This window comes from Brachyhypopomus gauderio, chromosome 3 (genome assembly GCF_052324685.1).
Source record: "Brachyhypopomus gauderio isolate BG-103 chromosome 3, BGAUD_0.2, whole genome shotgun sequence".
In the NCBI taxonomy this organism is placed as follows: Eukaryota; Metazoa; Chordata; class Actinopteri; order Gymnotiformes; family Hypopomidae; genus Brachyhypopomus; species Brachyhypopomus gauderio.
This window is the reverse complement of record NC_135213.1, coordinates 14,733,565-14,753,219: the sequence shown is the minus strand read 5'-3', so window position 1 is coordinate 14,753,219 and position 19,655 is coordinate 14,733,565. Positions and strand designations below refer to the sequence as shown.

Sequence of the window (19,655 nt, the reverse complement as noted above, 5' to 3'; positions counted from 1 at the left end):
ACTGTGTCTAGGAGCTGAGAGCGTTGGCACTAATACTCTTAATCTGGACGAGATCTTTTCAGAAAACACAGACGCAATTAAGCATTTCATCACCTTCTCCACATGCGATTATAAATGCCTTGTAGTTCAGACAAAGTCTGTAGCCTGGCTGCTGCTCTTCATAATTTGTGGACGTTCTCAATCATAATTCAGGGCATTCTTCAATTCATTTTTCCCCCATTCAGATGCCATCCCTTGTTCTCAGTATTTAGCACACCCATGTTCCTCACAGCCTTAGACCTTCGGAGGAGTGTAATTAAATTTCTGAAGCATTCAGTGCAGTTATCATGCCCTCTTGTGTCTCAATGTTGACACCACAGCCTCAAACAGGTCTTCAGTCCTATTATAGGATAATTGTAAAAGTTTGGAATTTTCCAAGACGCCTTTGGAAACAAGACGGCGATGGATAAAAAGGAAACGCAAAAATGCAAGAGAAAGCAAAGACAGAACAGTTATATAAACAAGGCAGTAGATTTAACACCAACCTTTATCAATCCTTTATTGATGATAACAGATCATGTTCACTGTATGCTAATGAAATACCACAACATCATACTAGGGACTTTTATTACATGGATGTTACAAAGTAGATAGAGAGGATCAGACAGTTAGTGAGGGAGAGAGAGAACAGGAGAGAGCAGAGTCTTGAGATACGCAGTGAAGAGTGTGAGGGCAAAAAAAAAGAAATATGCCCCGCCATCACCATCTCAAAACCATATTTGGCCAGCATTCTCTGCCTCCTAGCCCTCAACAGCCCCCCCTCCCTATCTTACAGCACTTCTCATAAAGCCAAATCTTCTGAATAAATAAAATCCACCCCAACGGTGATTCTATTAATTGTAGATATAGAAAAAGTGGGTACATCTTTTTGGGCACCCACAGCACAAAATATATATCTTTACCATTTTAACTAGAAATCATTTAGTAAATTTATTTTCTAGTTCTATCCATCATAAAATTAAGCTTTCCAGCATATAGCTACAATTTAAGTGTACCAGTAGGAAAAGAAACTGCAAAAATATATATACATACATAAACAATCATCTCATTTAATTCAATTAACACATTTTAAAGCTACACACCTGATCAGGTAAGGTAAATGAATGTTCAAGAGCAATGTTGAGGGGAGGAGGATGGTGTGGGCACGTTAGAGGACAACTTCCAGAAAGCCTTTCACAGCTTAGCGCATTTGACTACGTGTTTCTGTAGAGATGAAATAGAGAAGTGGAGAATGGAGGAGAAGAGGGTGAGAAGAATACACCCCCGAGCATGGATGAAAATAAGTACATCTGAATGTGAAAAACCATGTGTCAATATATACTAAAAACGTGAAAAACATACATACGTATGAGCAACACTCATGCTAGTTAATGCTTGCGTATGTACATATGTACGTATGAGTGTTTAAACGAGTGGTTTATTCACCCTAACCTAACTGTACTGAAAGCCAACCTTTACTACTACAGATTTCCCATCAGGATTCAAAATTTGCAGAAAAAACAAACAATTACTTTTATAAATTCAATTCAATTTAAAAGAGGGGGGATGGGGGGGAGGGGTTACCCACAAGGAACTCAAAGTACCTATTGCACAGAAAACTTTCAATCTTTTCACTTGCTTGCTGATAGCAAGATCTGGGTGCATATACACATTTTTGCAGTTGCTTTAGAAATACTCTAACAGTCTTAACCTTCTTAAATATTTTATTTAAACTCATGTTTTTATGTGACTGCAAACAAAGTCAATTATGTCATAAAACCTGCAAAAACAGCTTTAATAATCTTTTAAATGAGAAGTTTAAAATTGTATTAAAACTTTAACTTTGTTAGAGGAACTGCAAAAAAACAAACAAAAACAAAAAAACTGAAAGGGTGATGGGGGGAAAATGAGAAGTATTAGGGAAAAGAGTAATAGTGACAGAAGCAAAGACTCAGTAAAAAGAAAAAGAGGAAAAGGTAAAGGACCTGGAAGTTTAAAAAAGGGGAGGAGGGTAAATCCAGTTCTTTTGAATCCCCAACTGGTTTACATCTTTGTTCTACTGCTTTAAGAATAGGCCCCTCCTGAGCAGAACCCAACCCTCCATTAAGAGCAAACCCCTCCTGAGGTTCCTTCGTTCCCAGCAGGAACTGACTAAAAATGTGAACCTAGCTGAGGCTCCACAAGGACTGTCTGGGAGATCTCTGCATTGCACCGACTGCTTCAGGAACTGAATGGCATTCAACAAGTCCTGCAGACCCCACCAAATGTAAAAGTTAACCATACCGACATTCCCTCCAGGAGTTTGTTTTCTTGAGCTGCTGGGGGAACATTAGCATTTGTCCTTTTATCTTCTTGTTGTAATGAGTGCTCTGTCTATATATATACTTTAACAAACAAGCACCAGGAGTAGTATGTGACACAGTAAGCATACCCCTAACAAAACGTTAAAAAAAAAAAAGATACTTAAGAGCTCACAAGCGGCAGGACTAGGAAGAAGAAAAATCCGACATCCAGGGTGAAAGCAGAGTTGGGGTGCTTGGTAGAAGGAGGAAGTAAAAAACGGTGAACAATGAGGTTCTGCTGTTCACACTGGTGTGTGGGAAGCTGCACATGCGTGGGGTGGGGATGAAAGCCATATCCAAGAATCTGGTGAGGAGTTGCAGAGTGAGCTCCTCACGCTAGAGCACCCTGAAATATCAAAAGAGGTCCAAACACCTCAGTTCTCTCTCAGAGCTCCCTGGCACTGCCATCTGTCCATCCCCAAGGTCCAGAGTCCTCTCCTACACTTCAGGAACAAGCCGCAAATCCTCACAACAGTTATCACTCAGTTAAATTATAGCAGGAAGGGTAAATCATGGAGGAAGAAAAAAATTTGAAAAATTATCTCTTATCAACAATGCTGTAGTTCTAAAAATCTTGCCATTTCTGTTGATTTCTGTATGTAGCTTTCCAGACTTAACATTTCCTATGAATCTCTTGGAATCAAAACCAAAAAGTGTGAGTAAAGGTTTTCTTCTGTGTGCATTGACGACATTCTCATTTGGAGTGATGGGTGTCTCTGGCTACCACGGGTCATCCAGGTCACCTCCACTCTGCGACAGGGAGAAAACAAAGAGAGGGAAGAAATGAGCAATCTAAGGAAAAAAACATGGAGGAGAAAGAGCTGACAAGCAAGAACTGAGGAGACAGCAGGAAGAGCAAAGCATGTTGGGAAAAAAACTAAGCAAACACAAAAACAAAAAAACAAACAAAGACATTAATACTCCGCATGTAACATTCAAAATGGAGGTTATGCAGATTAACCAATGGTTGGTTACATGTCTAAGTACTCTGGGGATTCTGGTGCCAGAGGACTTGCAAAGGCAGAATTTGTTTGAGAAACAGCACAGGCCTCTGAGTATGAACATTAAAGAGTCTCACTGGGGGCCATTACCAAAGATGAGGCAGAAAAAAAAAAGTTAACACTAGGTAGACATAGGTACCCCACACAAGGCAAATCTGAAACAGAACCTGCTACAGTTTTAAAAAATAGAGGAATACAAGGTAAATATCAGATTATACCATGCAGCCAAGAACATGCTGTTTACAATGAAAACAAACCCAGAAAGGTAAAAGTTCAACTATCTGCAGTAACTAGACACATGTAAGAGGCCCCAAAAAGACCTTAACCACACTTACCTGAGAAGATCATAGTGAAATTCTAAAACATTTTTCATGGATAACTGAGAGTCACATGTACTGACAGAGAAATTTGGATTTTGAAAGTTTTGCTATTCAAAACACCAGGTGTCCAGATGTTTCTCATTTTTGTATTTTCTGCCAACATACCTACCTGCCAAACCAAAAATGTGTGATCACAAAACAGCACATCGGTACAAAGGAGGCAGCATTGAGTTACTGACATGTTAACTGTTGACCACATGTACAGCCTGTGAGCTTTTGCCACCTGACCAACACAGTGGTTTAGCAGATTTTGAGCACTACTAACGTCAAACAGCAGCAATGACAACAGTTCAATGTTCAATTAGATTTATTTGGTTCAAAACAATTATAATAGGAATTATAATGAAAATAAAATAAACCCTACACAATCAAAACACACTGAACTCACACACTGTTCAGGATGAACATATAATGTCTTCCAGAGGTTTTGCTAAAGCTCTAACCCAAACCAAAATAACTATGGGTTAGTGCTGATAGGTGAAGACATTAACAGGATAACATATAGACCCCCACTCACACTTATAATCAGATGTACTAGAAATATTTGATTGGATATTTGAGATCTATAGACATGCAGTTATGCTGACTGCTTAAGAGTATTACAGTATGCAATATTCAATTAAGCCAAAAACTCAAAACACTAAATTAACAATTTTTTTGTAAATGGCTTCAAGATGGCCAATCTGTAGAGTACAAGAACCCTTAAAAGGTGACAGAACGCTTTGGTATCTTTGGAGTATGACACTCACCCCATGTGGACAGGATCACAAATGATCCAGTTCACATACTGATGGTGAAGTGTTTCTGTGCAAACTGTGCAAGAGAACAGACATGTGAGCGAACATGTGGCAGTGGGGTGTCAACTAACCTGAGGATTAAGATGAGAGAGGCAAAGCTAAAAGTCCACTAAATGTCTTACCATCTTTCAAGGCAAGCAGACAGAAATGTATAGCATACTGGCCATGTATACTGGTTATGAAGAGTATAATAAAAAATACAATTTCATTGCAAAGTTTATTACTTTCTAAAGGCTTTTGTTGCTGAATTAACATTTTTGAGCTTTTAAGTGGCAACTGTGGTCAAATCTCACCTTCCCTGCTTTCAGTCAAAGAGGTGACAGCAAACATGTGACTTCAATCATATAACCAAGTAGGGTAATTATATAAACACTGAGCTACTGCTTCCAACCACACCCTCACACAGAATGCACATCCATCATTCATTTCTTACACACACATTTGGTTATTGACATGTCAGAATGGGAAAGAGTGCCATACTTGTGACTTCTACCACGCAGCTCCTCTCTTTCACACACACGCGCGCTCACATATGCATGTGCCCATTTGTAGACGCACCGGGGAAGTAATGAAAAAATTTATCCAAATTGGAAAGTACACATGCACTGCAACGAGCATGTGCAGATATATTCAAGAGCAAGAAGTTAGTGAATGCCCTTGGCAAGCCCCAGATTGTCTGCTCTATGAATGTGATTTCCCTTTTAAAATGTTTAGCGAATCACATGGTGTAAACACTGGAATACCACACCTAAAAGTGGCAGTGATTTTTGTTCCCTTATTGGAAACCTCCAATACCATGTCTGCACTCAAACTCTACATTCAAATATACCCTCATGGATGAATAAAGCTTCCATGGGGTCCAGATTAGATCAATGCTAAGTGCTACACGTCAGGAAAGTGCTGACTATAGACAGCGCTGGAATATGCCAAGGATAACATCATTTACAGTCACAGGGCAGGTTTTAAGTTACGAGAATAGTGCTTCAAACCTTGTCCTTTGTTGACTTTGCTATACAGAAGTTTGGCCCTTTTGCGGAATAACTGGACACGGAACCGGGCCCCGTTTTCTCTTTTTTGGAAAACACCTAGACGAGACTGAATGTTTAACCAAAAACCTGCACCAAAACTGTTTACTAGTGTGGGAGTGAGCCGTGCCACAAAATGTTGGGGGATTTGACTAGTGCTTAGAGCCAGTGAGGAAAGACAGCGGAGCGAGGGGGGGGAGGGGGGGGGTTGTGGGAGTCGGAGGTTATTGTACTGGACATCAGGGGTCATGCAACAGAAGGATCGGAGAGCTCGTCGAGGGGTGGCGGCTTGGCGGCTTCCTCCGTTTCCTCCCCAGAGCTGAGGGGCTCTGTGGCGGTGGACGGTGGGGCTGAGGAAGCTTCTTCCTGAGGGTTAGGTCTGGAGGCTCCGCCTGTCTCGCAGGACAGCCGATAGGTGGAGAGTGCGTGCTCCAACACGTGGCGATACTCGCCCCGGTGACTGAGGCGGAACTGGCGTAGTGCCTCCAGCAGGTGGGCAGCGGCGCCCCCCTCGTCCTCCTCACTCGCCGCGGCCTGGTGCAAGACGCCAGTGTCAGTGGGCAGAGAAGGTTAAGAGACTGAGCCTGATTAGGACAGGCCATCTGCCCCCAAGATCTCACACTGCAATCATCCTGGCTCACATTAAGAACAACTGAGAATAGAGGGGTGGGGCACGGAGAAGCTGATGAATGTGTAAGTGTGTCGAGGTAAGCACTGGAGTGAAGACAAAATGTGCAAGCACCTTTTCAGCAACGAAAAAAAAAAACACACTCAAACCCTTCAAACTCCCAAACCCTCCTCAGGCAATACAATTTCACCGGCGCTCGGAGATTACATCAAACATCTGACTGAAACCCCCGCAGACATGAAATGAACACAAAATGTATTCAAGCAACGCAAAACACAAAACTGAAACAAAGCCAGAGATATGAAAACCGCTCTAAGAAGCTGTTGATATGAATTCATTACTAAAGATCACCAGAACACAAAAGATTGTGATGAATTTAAAAGTCCTGCTAATATCATGTGACTGTCAAAGGCTACCATATCAGCAACAAGACGAGATTCCACCAAATCTGAAGAGCCTAAGATCAAGCCTATGATGGCCTAGTTTGCTTTGAGCGATATTTTCCATTAAAACTAGAAAGACCAACTCACCCCATCATCTTCTCTGTGTGGGTTTAGTCTGTTGTACACAGCCTCTATTACACTGCGTCTAAGAGGAGAAAGACAAGGCCTAAGATGCAGGAATAGTGCCCACAGATAAAAGGTGTTACACATGAGAAAACAGAATAATGCTAAATACTAAAGTAGTAGTTAGTAGTGGAGCCAACTTGGCTGGTAAGAATATTTATGATCCTATTTCAAGGGTAATATTATTAGGATTTTAACACGTAAAGGCAGAAACTAGGACATTTAATTGCGAGATTCTCACTTGCTAGCAAGACCTCCTCCTGGTGGCAAGTTCTGGATGTTCTCAGCAGAGAGGCTGCGCATGACGTAGGCCATATCTGGTATACCTTCTTCTCCTGATTTCTCCATGATCTCTGCAAGGTAAGAGAAGCACCAAGAACATTACAAAAGTGCAACACACCAAGCACTGCCAAAAGAGTCGATTAAGCAGAACATCTGATACATCAGGTATGGGGAAGCACGGCCGGACGCACGCTCGGATCAATCTCGCCATTCCTGGAGACGCAGCACTTAAGATGTATCCAAATAGATATGGATGTCGATATTAGCACAAAGAGGAGAGGCTGATTAGCATTACTCATCCCTGAGCCCTTACTAATATCTCCAGCATATGGGCAACACCTGAGAACAAGTGAAACACTGAAGGTTCTGCCAACCTTTGACCCTCTGAGGTGAAAACCTGCCTGGCTGTGCCATATAAATGAAGTAGATAAAGGCAAAGGAGGGAAAGAAGAGGATGAACAGAAGAGTGGTATTTAAATCTAACATATAGATCTATATGGCAGAACAGCAGAGGAATATATAGTACATCATAAATGATTAATAATCATAATCCATGAAGAGATGTAATGGAAGGCTATATGACTACCATTTTCCATTTTTGCCAGTTTCTTAAGTTTATATTAGATATAGTGCTAGACTAAAGACATCCAAATGCAAATTCTATGCTACGGTAAAAAAAAAACCCAAAACATTATACAAAATACCAAGTTTAAGATGTTAGTTGATGTTTCTGAACAAGCATCCAAGCTTTCATCCAAAATACCAACCAAACATCCAACAAAAACAAACCATGATGAATGAAATGAATCACGATGTTGGCAGACAAATCTACATTATTGGAATTCCACATGCTTTCAAGAATCACTAACATAATGTTAGTACAGAAGAGCATCAATGTGCCATTTATTGGTGTCACAATTACTATTTATACTTGGAGATAGCATGATACCAATGTTTCTATACCAATACAATAGTGATATGCATTAGAAATTCGCCCAATATCGTTAACACCACACTGTGGAACTGTGGTTCAGTATAAATAAAATTATAAAAACAAAAAGACTTTCCCCTCACACTTCATTACAACCAGTACCTCTCTTAGTAAAATGATATTATTGCCTTGGATATCTCACAGAGCTTAAACAGCTTAATCTCAACCTTTCATTTTCAGTCTCATTTTAAATCTCAGCAGGCTAACGGCAAACAAGTTTCTTAGGCTTAAATGTACTGAAGCCACAGAGTAACTTCAGTCATTTAGATGCCAGTGCTTTATTCCTTCTCCTTCCTAGATCCGTTTCCGTCAGGTCTCTGCTGCTTTTCTCCTTCCCCGATCCTGAACTTTTTACTTTACAACCAAACTGGAAACGATTGATAAATAAATTGTGCTCTAACTAACTTGGCTATCATCACATGGAGTGCACGGCTGCAAAGCTCTGCTGTGCTATTTTCAGACAGGATTTTGGATAGTATTGAATCGTCATCTTTAAACATTTCTTCACCGATATCTCATCCAGCATTTTGCTGATATCAACCTCATTCCAATACGTAGTATCAGATCCGTGTCATCTCTACATATACTTGCATCAAAAACTTGCCATTGAAAATTTATCACCACATATTTTAAGTAAGCATAATCTAAAATGCGCAATGTGAGTTTAAGACAGCAAATATACATTTCAACCAGATGTAATTCATTTAGGTTAAATGTATGTTCATATATTAACAGTAGCAAGTCTAAAAACCTAAGGGCAAGCATTAGGGTTTCTTTTTCCAAAACAGAACTGAGATTTGAATACCGATGTATCCTGAATAATTAAATTGTTAAGACCTGTCCTATAAATTTCCTTTTAAACAGAGTTTTAGAAAGCTTTTCTAAACGTTTCTAAAAACTGATCCTAAAAGTTTGTCAGCTTTCATTTACCTTCAACACGAGACTCGAGGAACTTCTCCAGCTCTGACTCTCTCTTCACTGCCTCCTCCGACACCTTCGGCGCATTGGGGAAACACACCAATACAACACTCATGTTGTCACGGCTGCCCTGGATGGAAAGAAAGAAAAAAGAGAGGATGGCGTGAAGGAACAAAGTACAGCGCAAAATTTACATTCAAATCAGTTCAGTGTGTGTTTATAGTAGCAAAGCTATTGTAAACGATCACAAATCTACGCTGGCTCTTTCCTCGCCAATATTTACCTTGCATAGAAGTGTATGACTTGCAGTCGTACTGAGATGTTAACCAGAACACTAGTGAAAGTGTCCAAGGTGGACAAAGAGAATGGAAATGATACTACACCATAACAAAGAGATGGACTGAACCTCATAATAGATCGACATTACAATTACATTATGCTGCAAGGAACTTACATGGAAGTAATAGAAGACACTTAAAATATAAAAAATAAAGCAAAATACACATTTAAATGCCCAGATAAAACTTTTCAGATGGAAAAAAGACTTTTTGTTGTATTGACTAAAAAGGGCAGAAACGTATCTGACAGACACACAACTAAATGATGGTTCGCAAAACAAGAGCAAACTGACTCTGCTGTGCTGCTCTATTACCTTGTGTAGACACGTGTCCACCACAGAGTTGCAGACTTTCTCTAGGTCGTCCCACACCTCCAGCCGTGAGTGCACAAACTCACAAAGCTCCTCGTTGCTCATCACATCCCAGATGCCGTCACACGCCAGCACCACAAACTCGTCTTCCTCTTGAACCCGAGGGATTTCGTAAACCTCTGGCTCAGGGGAGACCAGCTGCTCCGTGGGTCCCTTCCCGTCCACGCACTTGTAGTCATAGTCGCCCAAGGCACGTGATACCGCGAGAGAGCCGTTGACACGCTGGATCATCACGGAACCTCCAGCGTTCTGTATGCGTTCCTTCTCGCGTGGGTTACAGGGCTTGTGGTCCTGCGTGGAGAAGCGCACCTGTCCGGCACGGCACAGCACCGCCCGCGAGTCTCCGCAGTTGATGAAGTACAGGTGCTCCGGTGACATGAGCACGCCCACGGCCGTAGACCCGCTGCGGTCCATGCCGTTGCGCAGGTCGGAGAAGTTGCGCATGTACTCGTCGATCTTCAGGAAACCCGAGCGGATGCCGCTTTTCACCCCCTCCACAGAGTCGGCGCCAGGCTGGAAGTCCTCGCTGTTGGTGACGATGTGCTCCAGCAGGTGCTTAGAGCAGTAGTTGGCTACCCGGGAACCGGCGTGGCCGTCGTACACGGCAAAGAAGGACCAGTGGTCGAGGCCGTGGGGCAGGCCCACCACTGCCGTGTGTGCGTCCTCCATCTCCACACGCCAGCCCTGCATGCTGCTCAGGCCAAAGCGCAGCCCATTACCCGCACCATGGGCATTGTGCTTCTCAGTCTTCGGTTTGTCCAGAAATGCCCCCATGGCTCAGGACACTGAGAGACAAGATCGACAGAGAGAAAATGTTTCATTCAAATTCTATGCATTAAACTTTTGCATAAATCTTCATGAGTAGGCTATTAACAGTAACTCAATATCCATGATTACAGAACACTTGAAAATGTATTACATTTATGGGTGGACGTTCGATTATAGTAGGATTTGTACAGTTATGAAGTTCTGAACTTTGGAAATTGTTTTCCAAAGAACAGCCTCTCATGATTTTTGTATGACTGAAGTATTGTAGAATACAGTAAGCCAGCAATTATATATGTGGGCTAAATCCTGCTGCCACTATAGTGCAACAGTGGAAAAAATGAGAGGAAAAAAAAAAACATTAAACCTCAAAATGTGTGAATTGTAACATCAGATTTTTCCTGAGGCTGCTTGGTTGAAATGCTATCCCCCTCCCCCAGTGCTAAAGAAAATTTTACGTTGCTCAGAAAATAAATGTCAAATCATTTTTTTTAACAATTAATCATCTGCTTTGGTTTCTCAAACAAGGAAGTAAAAACGCTCTTTGGTGGGTGTGGGACTGAAGACTGGGTGTCTCAGAGCTGATGTCATACATAGGCCTAGACAGGTATAGTGATGCCTATAAAAAGTCACACCTGTTTATCTCTCAGAAAATACAGTTAACTCAGGACTTCTAGCAACACTGAGAATCAAAATTATTTGATTCATTTGAATCATTATTCCAAATAAAGCCTTTCCAAAAAAAGTTAAGAATTACTCCAGGTTAACATAATCAAAACAGACTTAAATACTATTGAGAGAGAAAAAGGTCATATTACACATTAATCATTATTACAGATTAAATATTAAACTGTAGTTATATGCAACCATCTCAGCAGCTGCACTAGCCTACATGCTTGGCTCATCAATATTTTGCTATAAACACAGACTTTTCAATCTAATTTATGATGCATATATATGCAGGCACAATCCTTGTGAACTCCACTAGCATATCTAATTTAGGACACTGAGCATTATGTTAAGGTGCAACTTTAAATGTGCTCATTTCAGAAATCATTGCTACCTCCGCAGTTACATGTTGGCTTATACATTACATTATACATATATAATGTTACATGTTGGCTTATATAATGCAAGTGGCTACATTACAATAACCTTAAATTAGAAAAGCCATCTAGCCAGTAACAAACATTGGACACCAATTTGTACTGAACACATTTATCACAACACTATTTTTAAAAATAAAATTCAATAAAGCATCTCTGATTCAACATACTACCATCTAAACATTAACAAGGGCAGTGACCAGTGTTGGAAACTTTACTTTAAAAAAGTAATTAGTTATAGTTACTCACTACTTGTTCAAAAAAAGTAACTGAGTTAGTAACTGAATTACTCTATAATAAAAGTAACTCGTTACCAAGGAAAGTAACTATTTGCATTACAGTAAAAAAAAAAAAAAAAAAGTTATATACCAATTAGGGGTGCAGGAAAAAATCGATTCGAGCTCGAATCGCGTTTCCAACATTGAACGATTCAGAATCGATTCTCATTTTAAAAAAATAAAAAAAATTTTTGGGTGTGTGTGTGCCTTCTCAGTAGGGATGCACCGAAATGAAAATTCTTAGCCGAAACCAAAAACCGAAAATGAGGAAACCAAGGCTGAAAGCCGAAAACCGAAACACCGAAGCCTACATTATGCCAATTATAAGTAACATTGGATTTATGGCTAACCTCACTAAAATCAAGGCATTGCTATTCAAAGAATAAATCAACTACAAAATTTGATTTGAAAATATTTATTTAGCACTGACATTACAGGAATGCATATTGTAACTAACCCCCTAGAGGAGATTTATTTTGGTCCCACACTTTAAAAGACAAATGTTTAATTTTGTTAATGTTATTTTGTTGTGTGAAGTTATCCCTTGTGTGATGAGACTTTTAATTTGGGTTTGATGACGAGTGTTCGCGACGGAGCGCGAGGCTCCTTGTCGAGACAGGTGATCGGAGCGAACTGCAGAGTGACAGAGTAAGCGTTATTAGCAATTGTGTAAAATATATTAAGGTTTGCGCTCCCATTTGTAGAGGCACAAGGTAAGAAATTGGTTAAGTTCGTGTTAGATTTGCTTGTTAAATTAATTACTTTGTGCAAAGGAGTAATAGTTAGTGAGTTTAATCGTCATAGCAACGAGCTAGCTATTAGCTAAGGAATAGCACTGATAACGGACACGTTTAACCACTCCAAATGATTTGCGCTAGAGGAAACATGCTTTGGTGAAACATGCTTTGGTGACATTTATTGTAGTTTTCTTTTGTTTTATACAGCTCTTACGGTGGTTTGTTAATCCACATTGTACTACAATAAAAGGGGATAAACCATCAGTCAATGGCTCACCTCGTGTACCAAATGGGAACGTTACACATATTATAAAATAAAATTAGTGGTGGGCCGTTAACGGCGATAACGCTGACAACGGCCGACCACTAATTAAATTTAACTCGCTTGCAGACCGTTTTTATCTGAGAGGATAAATATAAATTATCTCATAAAAACGTGACGCGAGTTGCAACAACATTAAACAGCTCAGGTAAACACACTTCTGATAAATGTCGTCTGCTCGTCAAAACATAACGGGGCTCAATGTGCTCTATTAGCCTACAAAATCCCGCATCCTCTACGACAGAGAACGACTGATCGTCTAAGGCAACGAGTTCCATAATTTTTGGTGTAATGTCCTTTGCCTTGGCGTCTTCACTGGAAAACTTTTTTGCTAGCCTTTATCCAAATAAGCACGTGCAGGTGGCGATTTTTGCTTGCATCAACACAACACATAGTTTCGGCCGTGTTGTTTCGTTGAAGAAAGTATTTCGGTGGCCGAATTTTCGGTGCATCCCTACTTCTCAGCCACCGTAGTGCTAGTCAACGCCGTTTCCTTGTTTTGCCTATGTGTAGGCATGCTAGTAAAGCTACAGCGGGTTGTGTAGTGTATGGTATTTGTTGTTGCGCTGCTAAAGTATGAAGTCCAAACGGCTCCGCGGTCTTTGAAAGCAACCATTTGGAAACACTTTAGATTTTACTGTCAATCCGGCCCGGGAAGAATGGGCTTGATCGTTTGCACACGCATAAAGATGCTACAGATGATATTCGGGAGTTACAGTGATAACTCCTGGCAAAATAAAGTAAAAATAAAAAATAACTTAGTTCATTGAATATTTAGACAATACTGCTGTAATACTGCGAAGTCATGGTCAGAGTTGAACTTCGGTATAGCCGGTGTGCATTTTACTTAAAATAATTAACACCCTTGAGCCACTGTGTCTTTGGACATAGATAATGCAGTTTGCTGTGATGGATAATTAAAGTCTTATTTATGCATAGAAACGTAAATCAACAATATAATCTGTAGCGTCTTTATGCGGATAAACGAGGGGGGTCAGACTTCGCCACAACACACAAGCCAAATCTGTCGCACATGAAATGCTACAGGCACCGTTCAGAAATTGATCAGTTCAGTTAAGTGTGTTCAGTTCAGTAGATATATGCGGCTTTTAGAAAATACGTTATATATATATTTTTTTTCATCTGTGAAGTGGAAGTTCTGGCAGCTAACGTAAGCCTACCCATTTTAATATGTAACAGCACTTTTATTTTTGGAAGCACTTTCATATCATTTTTATTTTTGTGATTTGTAAAGGAAAAACATGTGGTTTTGTTTCTGGAAGTGGCATGTTCTCAGAAATAGGCAGCTAGCCTAAGCCTAATTCTTGTATGAAGCAATTTGTTGTTTTTACAGAAAGAGCAGTATTTTTGTATAATACATGAGTAGTGGCCAGTTCTGGCAGCTAGCCTAAGCCTACCAATTTTATTTACTTTACTAGTTTTATTAGTTTAATGTAGTGTTCTGAGTGTCAGCCTCAAACAGACATGTTGTCTTGGATTTACCTTTGTGTGTTTACATTAATATGTTTTATCAACATATGCAATATGTTGATAAAACCTTTACAATTATATTATCTTTATAAATGTACTCTGCTTTCATGCCAGCAGACCGAAGTAGCTCGTTTTTAATTGAGAATCGTTTTTGAATCGGAAAATAATCGTTTTTGAATCGAATCGTTGGGATCTGAAAGAATCGGGGGAAAAAATCGAATCGTGAACCCAAGAATCGATTCTGAATCGAATCGTGGGATTCCCAAAGATTCGCAGCCCTAATACCAATGAGTAAGGATTTTTTGAAACAGCAGTTTTCACAGTCAGTTGAAATGAGTAGATCAGAAAGATGTTTCACTTTTGATATTTATTGCACATCAACAGACCAGTGCAGGATTACACTATATAAAGTGCATTTACATCTATCAAATAAAATTAAATTCTCTCAACCTGAGTCAACTGATTTGTTCACAACAGAAGTAAACTTAACAATAAAACCTCTATTCTTAATTAAATAAATCAAATACCCAGTCTGGTAGACATTCAGTAACTTCAAGTATTTTCTTAAATAATGTTTATATATCACCACCTTGAAAATGCTAATTTTTCATCGGCTTGCTCCTGACTCGTCATTTCTGTCTCTTCTCCGTTTGTGTCGTGTCACTGGTGTGCTTCGGCACACGTGTAAAAACACTGGCTCTGATTGGCTACCATAACGCTGCCTTAGCCAATCGCTTACTGACTTGTTAAGTTAAACAGGTGTTACACCAAGAACTGTGACCTATCGAGATCTGTTACTCCTCACTAGCCTGGGCAGCAGTCCGCACGCATTACTGTTAGTATATCAATATATATTAACGCACCGCTTTTAATGACCAGTAACGTCAACGGCGTTGTAACGACAGGAAAAGTAATTAATTATATTATCCCGTTACTGACAAAATGACGCCGTTACCCAACGTCGTTATTTTTAATGGCGTTATTCGCAAAACTGGCAGTGACTAATGACTGCACCACTTATCCTTAAGGTTTGAGCAAAGAGATGTGATAACAGGCTACTGAATTTTTACCAGTTAACTGCTCTAAGGGTTAAACATTACTGGTGATCCAAAATCCTCAATTGAATATAAGGAAGCATAGCTAAAATATTAAACAAAGCTACAATAAAATCTTACAATATTCAAAATCCCACAAATTATTCTAGGTCTGCAATAAATTCACAAGACAGCATAGTTATTATTATTATTTTTATTTTTTACCTTGAGTTCAGTTCCCCACCTGAACTCAGCATTAAAGCTTTAAGCTGCTTTGAGCAAACCTCAAACCTATGATCATTATATGCCTATAGAAATAGTCTGTGAAATGTTCTACAACCTCCAGAGGTGGAAAGAGTACTGAAAAATTGTAATTGAGTAAAAGTATCATTACTTTGCCTAAAATCTACTCAGACTAAAAGTAAAATTACCCATCACAAAATTTACTCGAGTAAAAGTACAAAATTACTTCATTTAAAATGTAATTTGAGTAAAAGTTACTTCGTTACTTTCAGTTATTTAATGCATGGATGAATCATGAACCAAATTCAGCACAAGTGCAAAAAAGATCAGCTTGCAAAAAGATCAGCTGGGCTCAGGAACATACTTCCATACTACACAGCACAAGGACAGTCACAACCTGTACCATAAAGTGCAAACTATTTTCAGTCCTATTGTCCAACGGACAACACTATGATAAGAATAAAGAAATTTAAATGACAAATTATTCAAAAAACAAAATGCACACAAAATTAAGTGCCCACAAGATGCCACAAATCAAACTAAAATGCAACAGGTTTCCACTACTCACAATAAAATGCCCACAGGATCCCACATCAAACATAAAAAAATGCTCATAGGATCCCACAATTTAAATGTAAGTGCTCACAGGATCCAACTATTGAAAATACAGTGCCCACCGGATCCCACTATTCACAATAAAATGCCCACAGGTTGCCACAACTCAAAATATAAAATGACCACAGGATCCCATCTCAAAAGAAAACAAAATGCGCACAGGATTCCACTATTTAAAATGCTCACAGGATCCAACTATTCAAAATACAGTGCCCACAGGATTCCACTTTTCATAATAAAATGTCCACAGGATCCCACAGAACCTGATAGATAGAAGATTTAAAGATAGAACAATCCTTTTGGAAAAAAAGTGCACCAGATTACGACCTGATTATGAGACAATGGAAAGGGTGCACGCAAGGCAAGGCCATGCAATTGGCCTTCAGTTCTGGGACTCGAAGTTTAAATTTCTGCCCGCATTTAATTTTTCACCATCAATGTGTACTCAAGTAAAAGTAAAAATTACATATTTCAAAAACTACTCAGAAATTTACAAATTACTCATAAAGTACACAATTACAGTAATGTGAGTAAATGTAATTAGTTACTTTCCACCCCTGACAACCTCTAAATAAGCCATGAGACAAAGGTGACTGAGCCAAGAACATAAGCTGTGTGATCACTACTCTGGGCCTTGATGCCAACACCAAACACAGAGCATTCAGGCCAGCAGAGCTTTTAAAACTGATCTTACAAGAAATTTCACCAGACGGCTCAATCTGCCAGTAACCCTCCCCACCCGATTTTCTAGATCCTTCACCATGTGCACGAGCCAGTCTGGTCAGTTGTCCCAGCAAAGGAAAAACAGCAGTCAGCAGGACCTAGTTCCAGTAGAAGCTGCAGCATGTGGGAGATTCGAGTTCACAGAAAACAACATCTACAGCCAGGGCCTGTAGCCCCCGAAGGCAATGGCAGAATTACACAGAGGGGTGGTGTCTCTAATTAGCCCACACTGCTGCTTCTGCTCCCTGCTCCACAAACGACAGGAATGGCAGGCATGTGCCAAGAAAAGTCTGTTGAGGGCTGGAGCATATAGCCAAGTTGAGGCAGGTTCTCTGCGGGTGGGGGTAGAGGTGGTGGCTGACATGCACAGTCATGGCTGGGACTGCCATGCTGTCTTTTTGGCCACTCCACCCACTCAAAGCACCACACTATTTTTAACCCTCCCAAACCAAGCTTGGGCTGCCAACTGGTGAAACCGAACAGGGGAAAGATGACACAAGCGTCTAAACCCAACCCCCTCCACAAACGTTTACCACATTTTTTTGGCATGTAGCAGCTCATATCAATTTCCCAAAAGGCAGAATGTAAAACAGAGTCCTTGGGATGCTTCCCAGTTCATCACAGCCCAGTTAGGTACAGGAAAACTTTAATTTCCATTCCTGTACTTCTAATATAAAACACCACCAGTTGAAGTAAATGTTCCACGTATCAAATCAAAAGGGTGTTCTCCATACAAGCTGGCTGTTGATTGCAATTCAATCGATATTATAAAAACATTATATAATAATAAATAAATAACAATATATAATATTGATTGTTGGGACAAAATGAGTTATAAATAAGATGTTGCGATAAAATAAGCCGTTTTCCCTTAATCAAATAAACAATCCATCTAAATTTAAAAGAAACATACAAGGACTCAAATATGCATCATGTGCCAAAAAAAGGCACAAGGCAATTTCACCAGTCATGCAAGGAGAAAAAAAAGACTAATCACAGTAAAACTAGGTGGAAGAGCACACAACACTACCACACTCTTAATAGATATTTTTATTACTGTTCCCATGGGAAGACTGTAAAGTTTATCCTTGGAATATTTTTGTCTGCCCACCCATAGATTAAGTTACTGAAGAAACCCACAGTGTTACCACTATCTTCATGTTCACGTAGCTTTCTAGTATGGTCAATGCCATGAACAATTTATTGATCAAGAGAAAATGTACTTCAAAATAGAAAAGGTTACTGTTTGCATTGTAAAACAAAACACTGAAGGCATGATGGTTTGTCGTGACAATTTGGATGGTTAGCCAATGTTCGTGTTAAAACTAGTTTGCCAATTTACAGAGACAATTCGTGCAGCCCATGTGCCTCCTCTCAAAATGGTCCAGTATAACTGAGGTCTCATACAAAGCTGATCTTACTTTGCATAAGCTGCAGTTCACAACCTTAAATTCTGAGAGACATGTTTTCTTGTTGAATCTTCTTTTAGAAGTAGTTTTAATTAGACTTTAAGTTCTCATGAAAACGAACCCCATGTAGAACAGCCTACTACATTTTGAGTGTTTCCGTTTCACACTGAACAAGGAACGCTCTGAAAGCTCACCTCAACACTGCAAAATGGAAGCAAGAGCCTACTGCCTTCCCATTTAACACTGCTGCTTACTTCACCATTCCCAATGTTGATGTTAAAGTTGCAAGCACCTTTTATAAGTTTTGCAACTTAATGTGTTTGTATCCCAGCCTTTGCTCTTCTAATGTAATGCAACCTTTGCCTTGTTTTCAAATACATCAGACATTCCCCATAAAAGATGAATTAAAAAAGCATTCCATTGTTCTAATGCATATTAAACATTTAGTAGCTCCTTGCAGAGTTTGTTGATTGACCGCATCCACTGATCGAACACTAATGAACCATCACTAGAGCAGAATTTTTTATAATAGTAGTCAGACTCAATTTTACACAACAACTCTCTGCTTTAAAAAAGTTTAACTTCTATCTTTAATCTAAAAACAATGCTAGCTATATAAAACTATTTGTACAGTTGGTCCATTAGGCTTAGAGTATTATTTAAACTGAATATAAAGGATTCATAGTCTGAGATCAGCACATCAGCTAGCCTACATCACCAAATATCCAATCATAGCCTAAATGGGTAAATAAACTCAAAGTATCCCATCAGCTCAACCAGCACCACAGTTGCTCTCCACGGGGAGGTCAGCCAAACTTTATACAAGATTTATTCCATTATCCTCAATGCTGATATGAAGTCCCAGTGAACCTGTCCTATTTATTACCTCTGATCCCATGACTCGGGTCAAATGAACTAAAGAGCTTACAGCCTTCAAGTACCAGTGGCTATAAAATCCCCCCCCCCCCCCCCCCCCCCAAAAAAAAAAAAAATAACTTTAGACATTATCTTGATGCCTCTGTCAAAGACAATTTAAACTTTGGATTCTGGTCTATACAGTAGGAGAGCTGAATGCCTTGGGGACCAAAGTGAGCATGAGAACTAGGGTTAAACAAAGCACTGGAAATAGCAGGTCAGGTAGCTTGAGGTTAAAGGTGTGTTAGTCTACACCCATCCTCCACCACCCCACCCCACACTTTACGAGTTTCAAATAAACTCTGGAATATAGAGAACATAAAAAATAATCTCTATTTTAGCATTTGCAGAAGCATGTGT

The 19,655-nt window shown here is 39.7% G+C and overlaps 1 protein-coding gene across 4 annotated transcripts in view; it reads right to left on the bottom strand.

The window, feature by feature from the left end:
- Positions 1–521: 521 nt before the first annotated feature.
- The window catches only part of ppm1bb (protein phosphatase, Mg2+/Mn2+ dependent, 1Bb), a 32,581-nt gene continuing 13,447 nt past the window's right edge, over positions 522–19,655 (bottom strand). For 2 of the 4 annotated variants that reach the window (XM_076999721.1, XM_076999722.1), the window contains exons 2-6: positions 9,601–10,442; positions 8,961–9,078; positions 6,999–7,110; positions 6,722–6,779; positions 4,031–6,097 (exon numbers count right to left, since the gene is read on the bottom strand). In XM_076999721.1, the coding sequence (XP_076855836.1) occupies positions 5,810–6,097; positions 6,722–6,779; positions 6,999–7,110; positions 8,961–9,078; positions 9,601–10,431 (1,407 nt within the window). In that variant the 5' untranslated portion in view covers positions 10,432–10,442 and the 3' untranslated portion in view covers positions 4,031–5,809. Of the gene's footprint in view, positions 3,111–4,030; positions 6,098–6,721; positions 6,780–6,998; positions 7,111–8,960; positions 9,079–9,600; positions 10,443–19,655 lie in introns of those variants that run through there. The other 2 variants (XR_013129971.1, XM_076999723.1) reach the window with 2 other exon arrangements.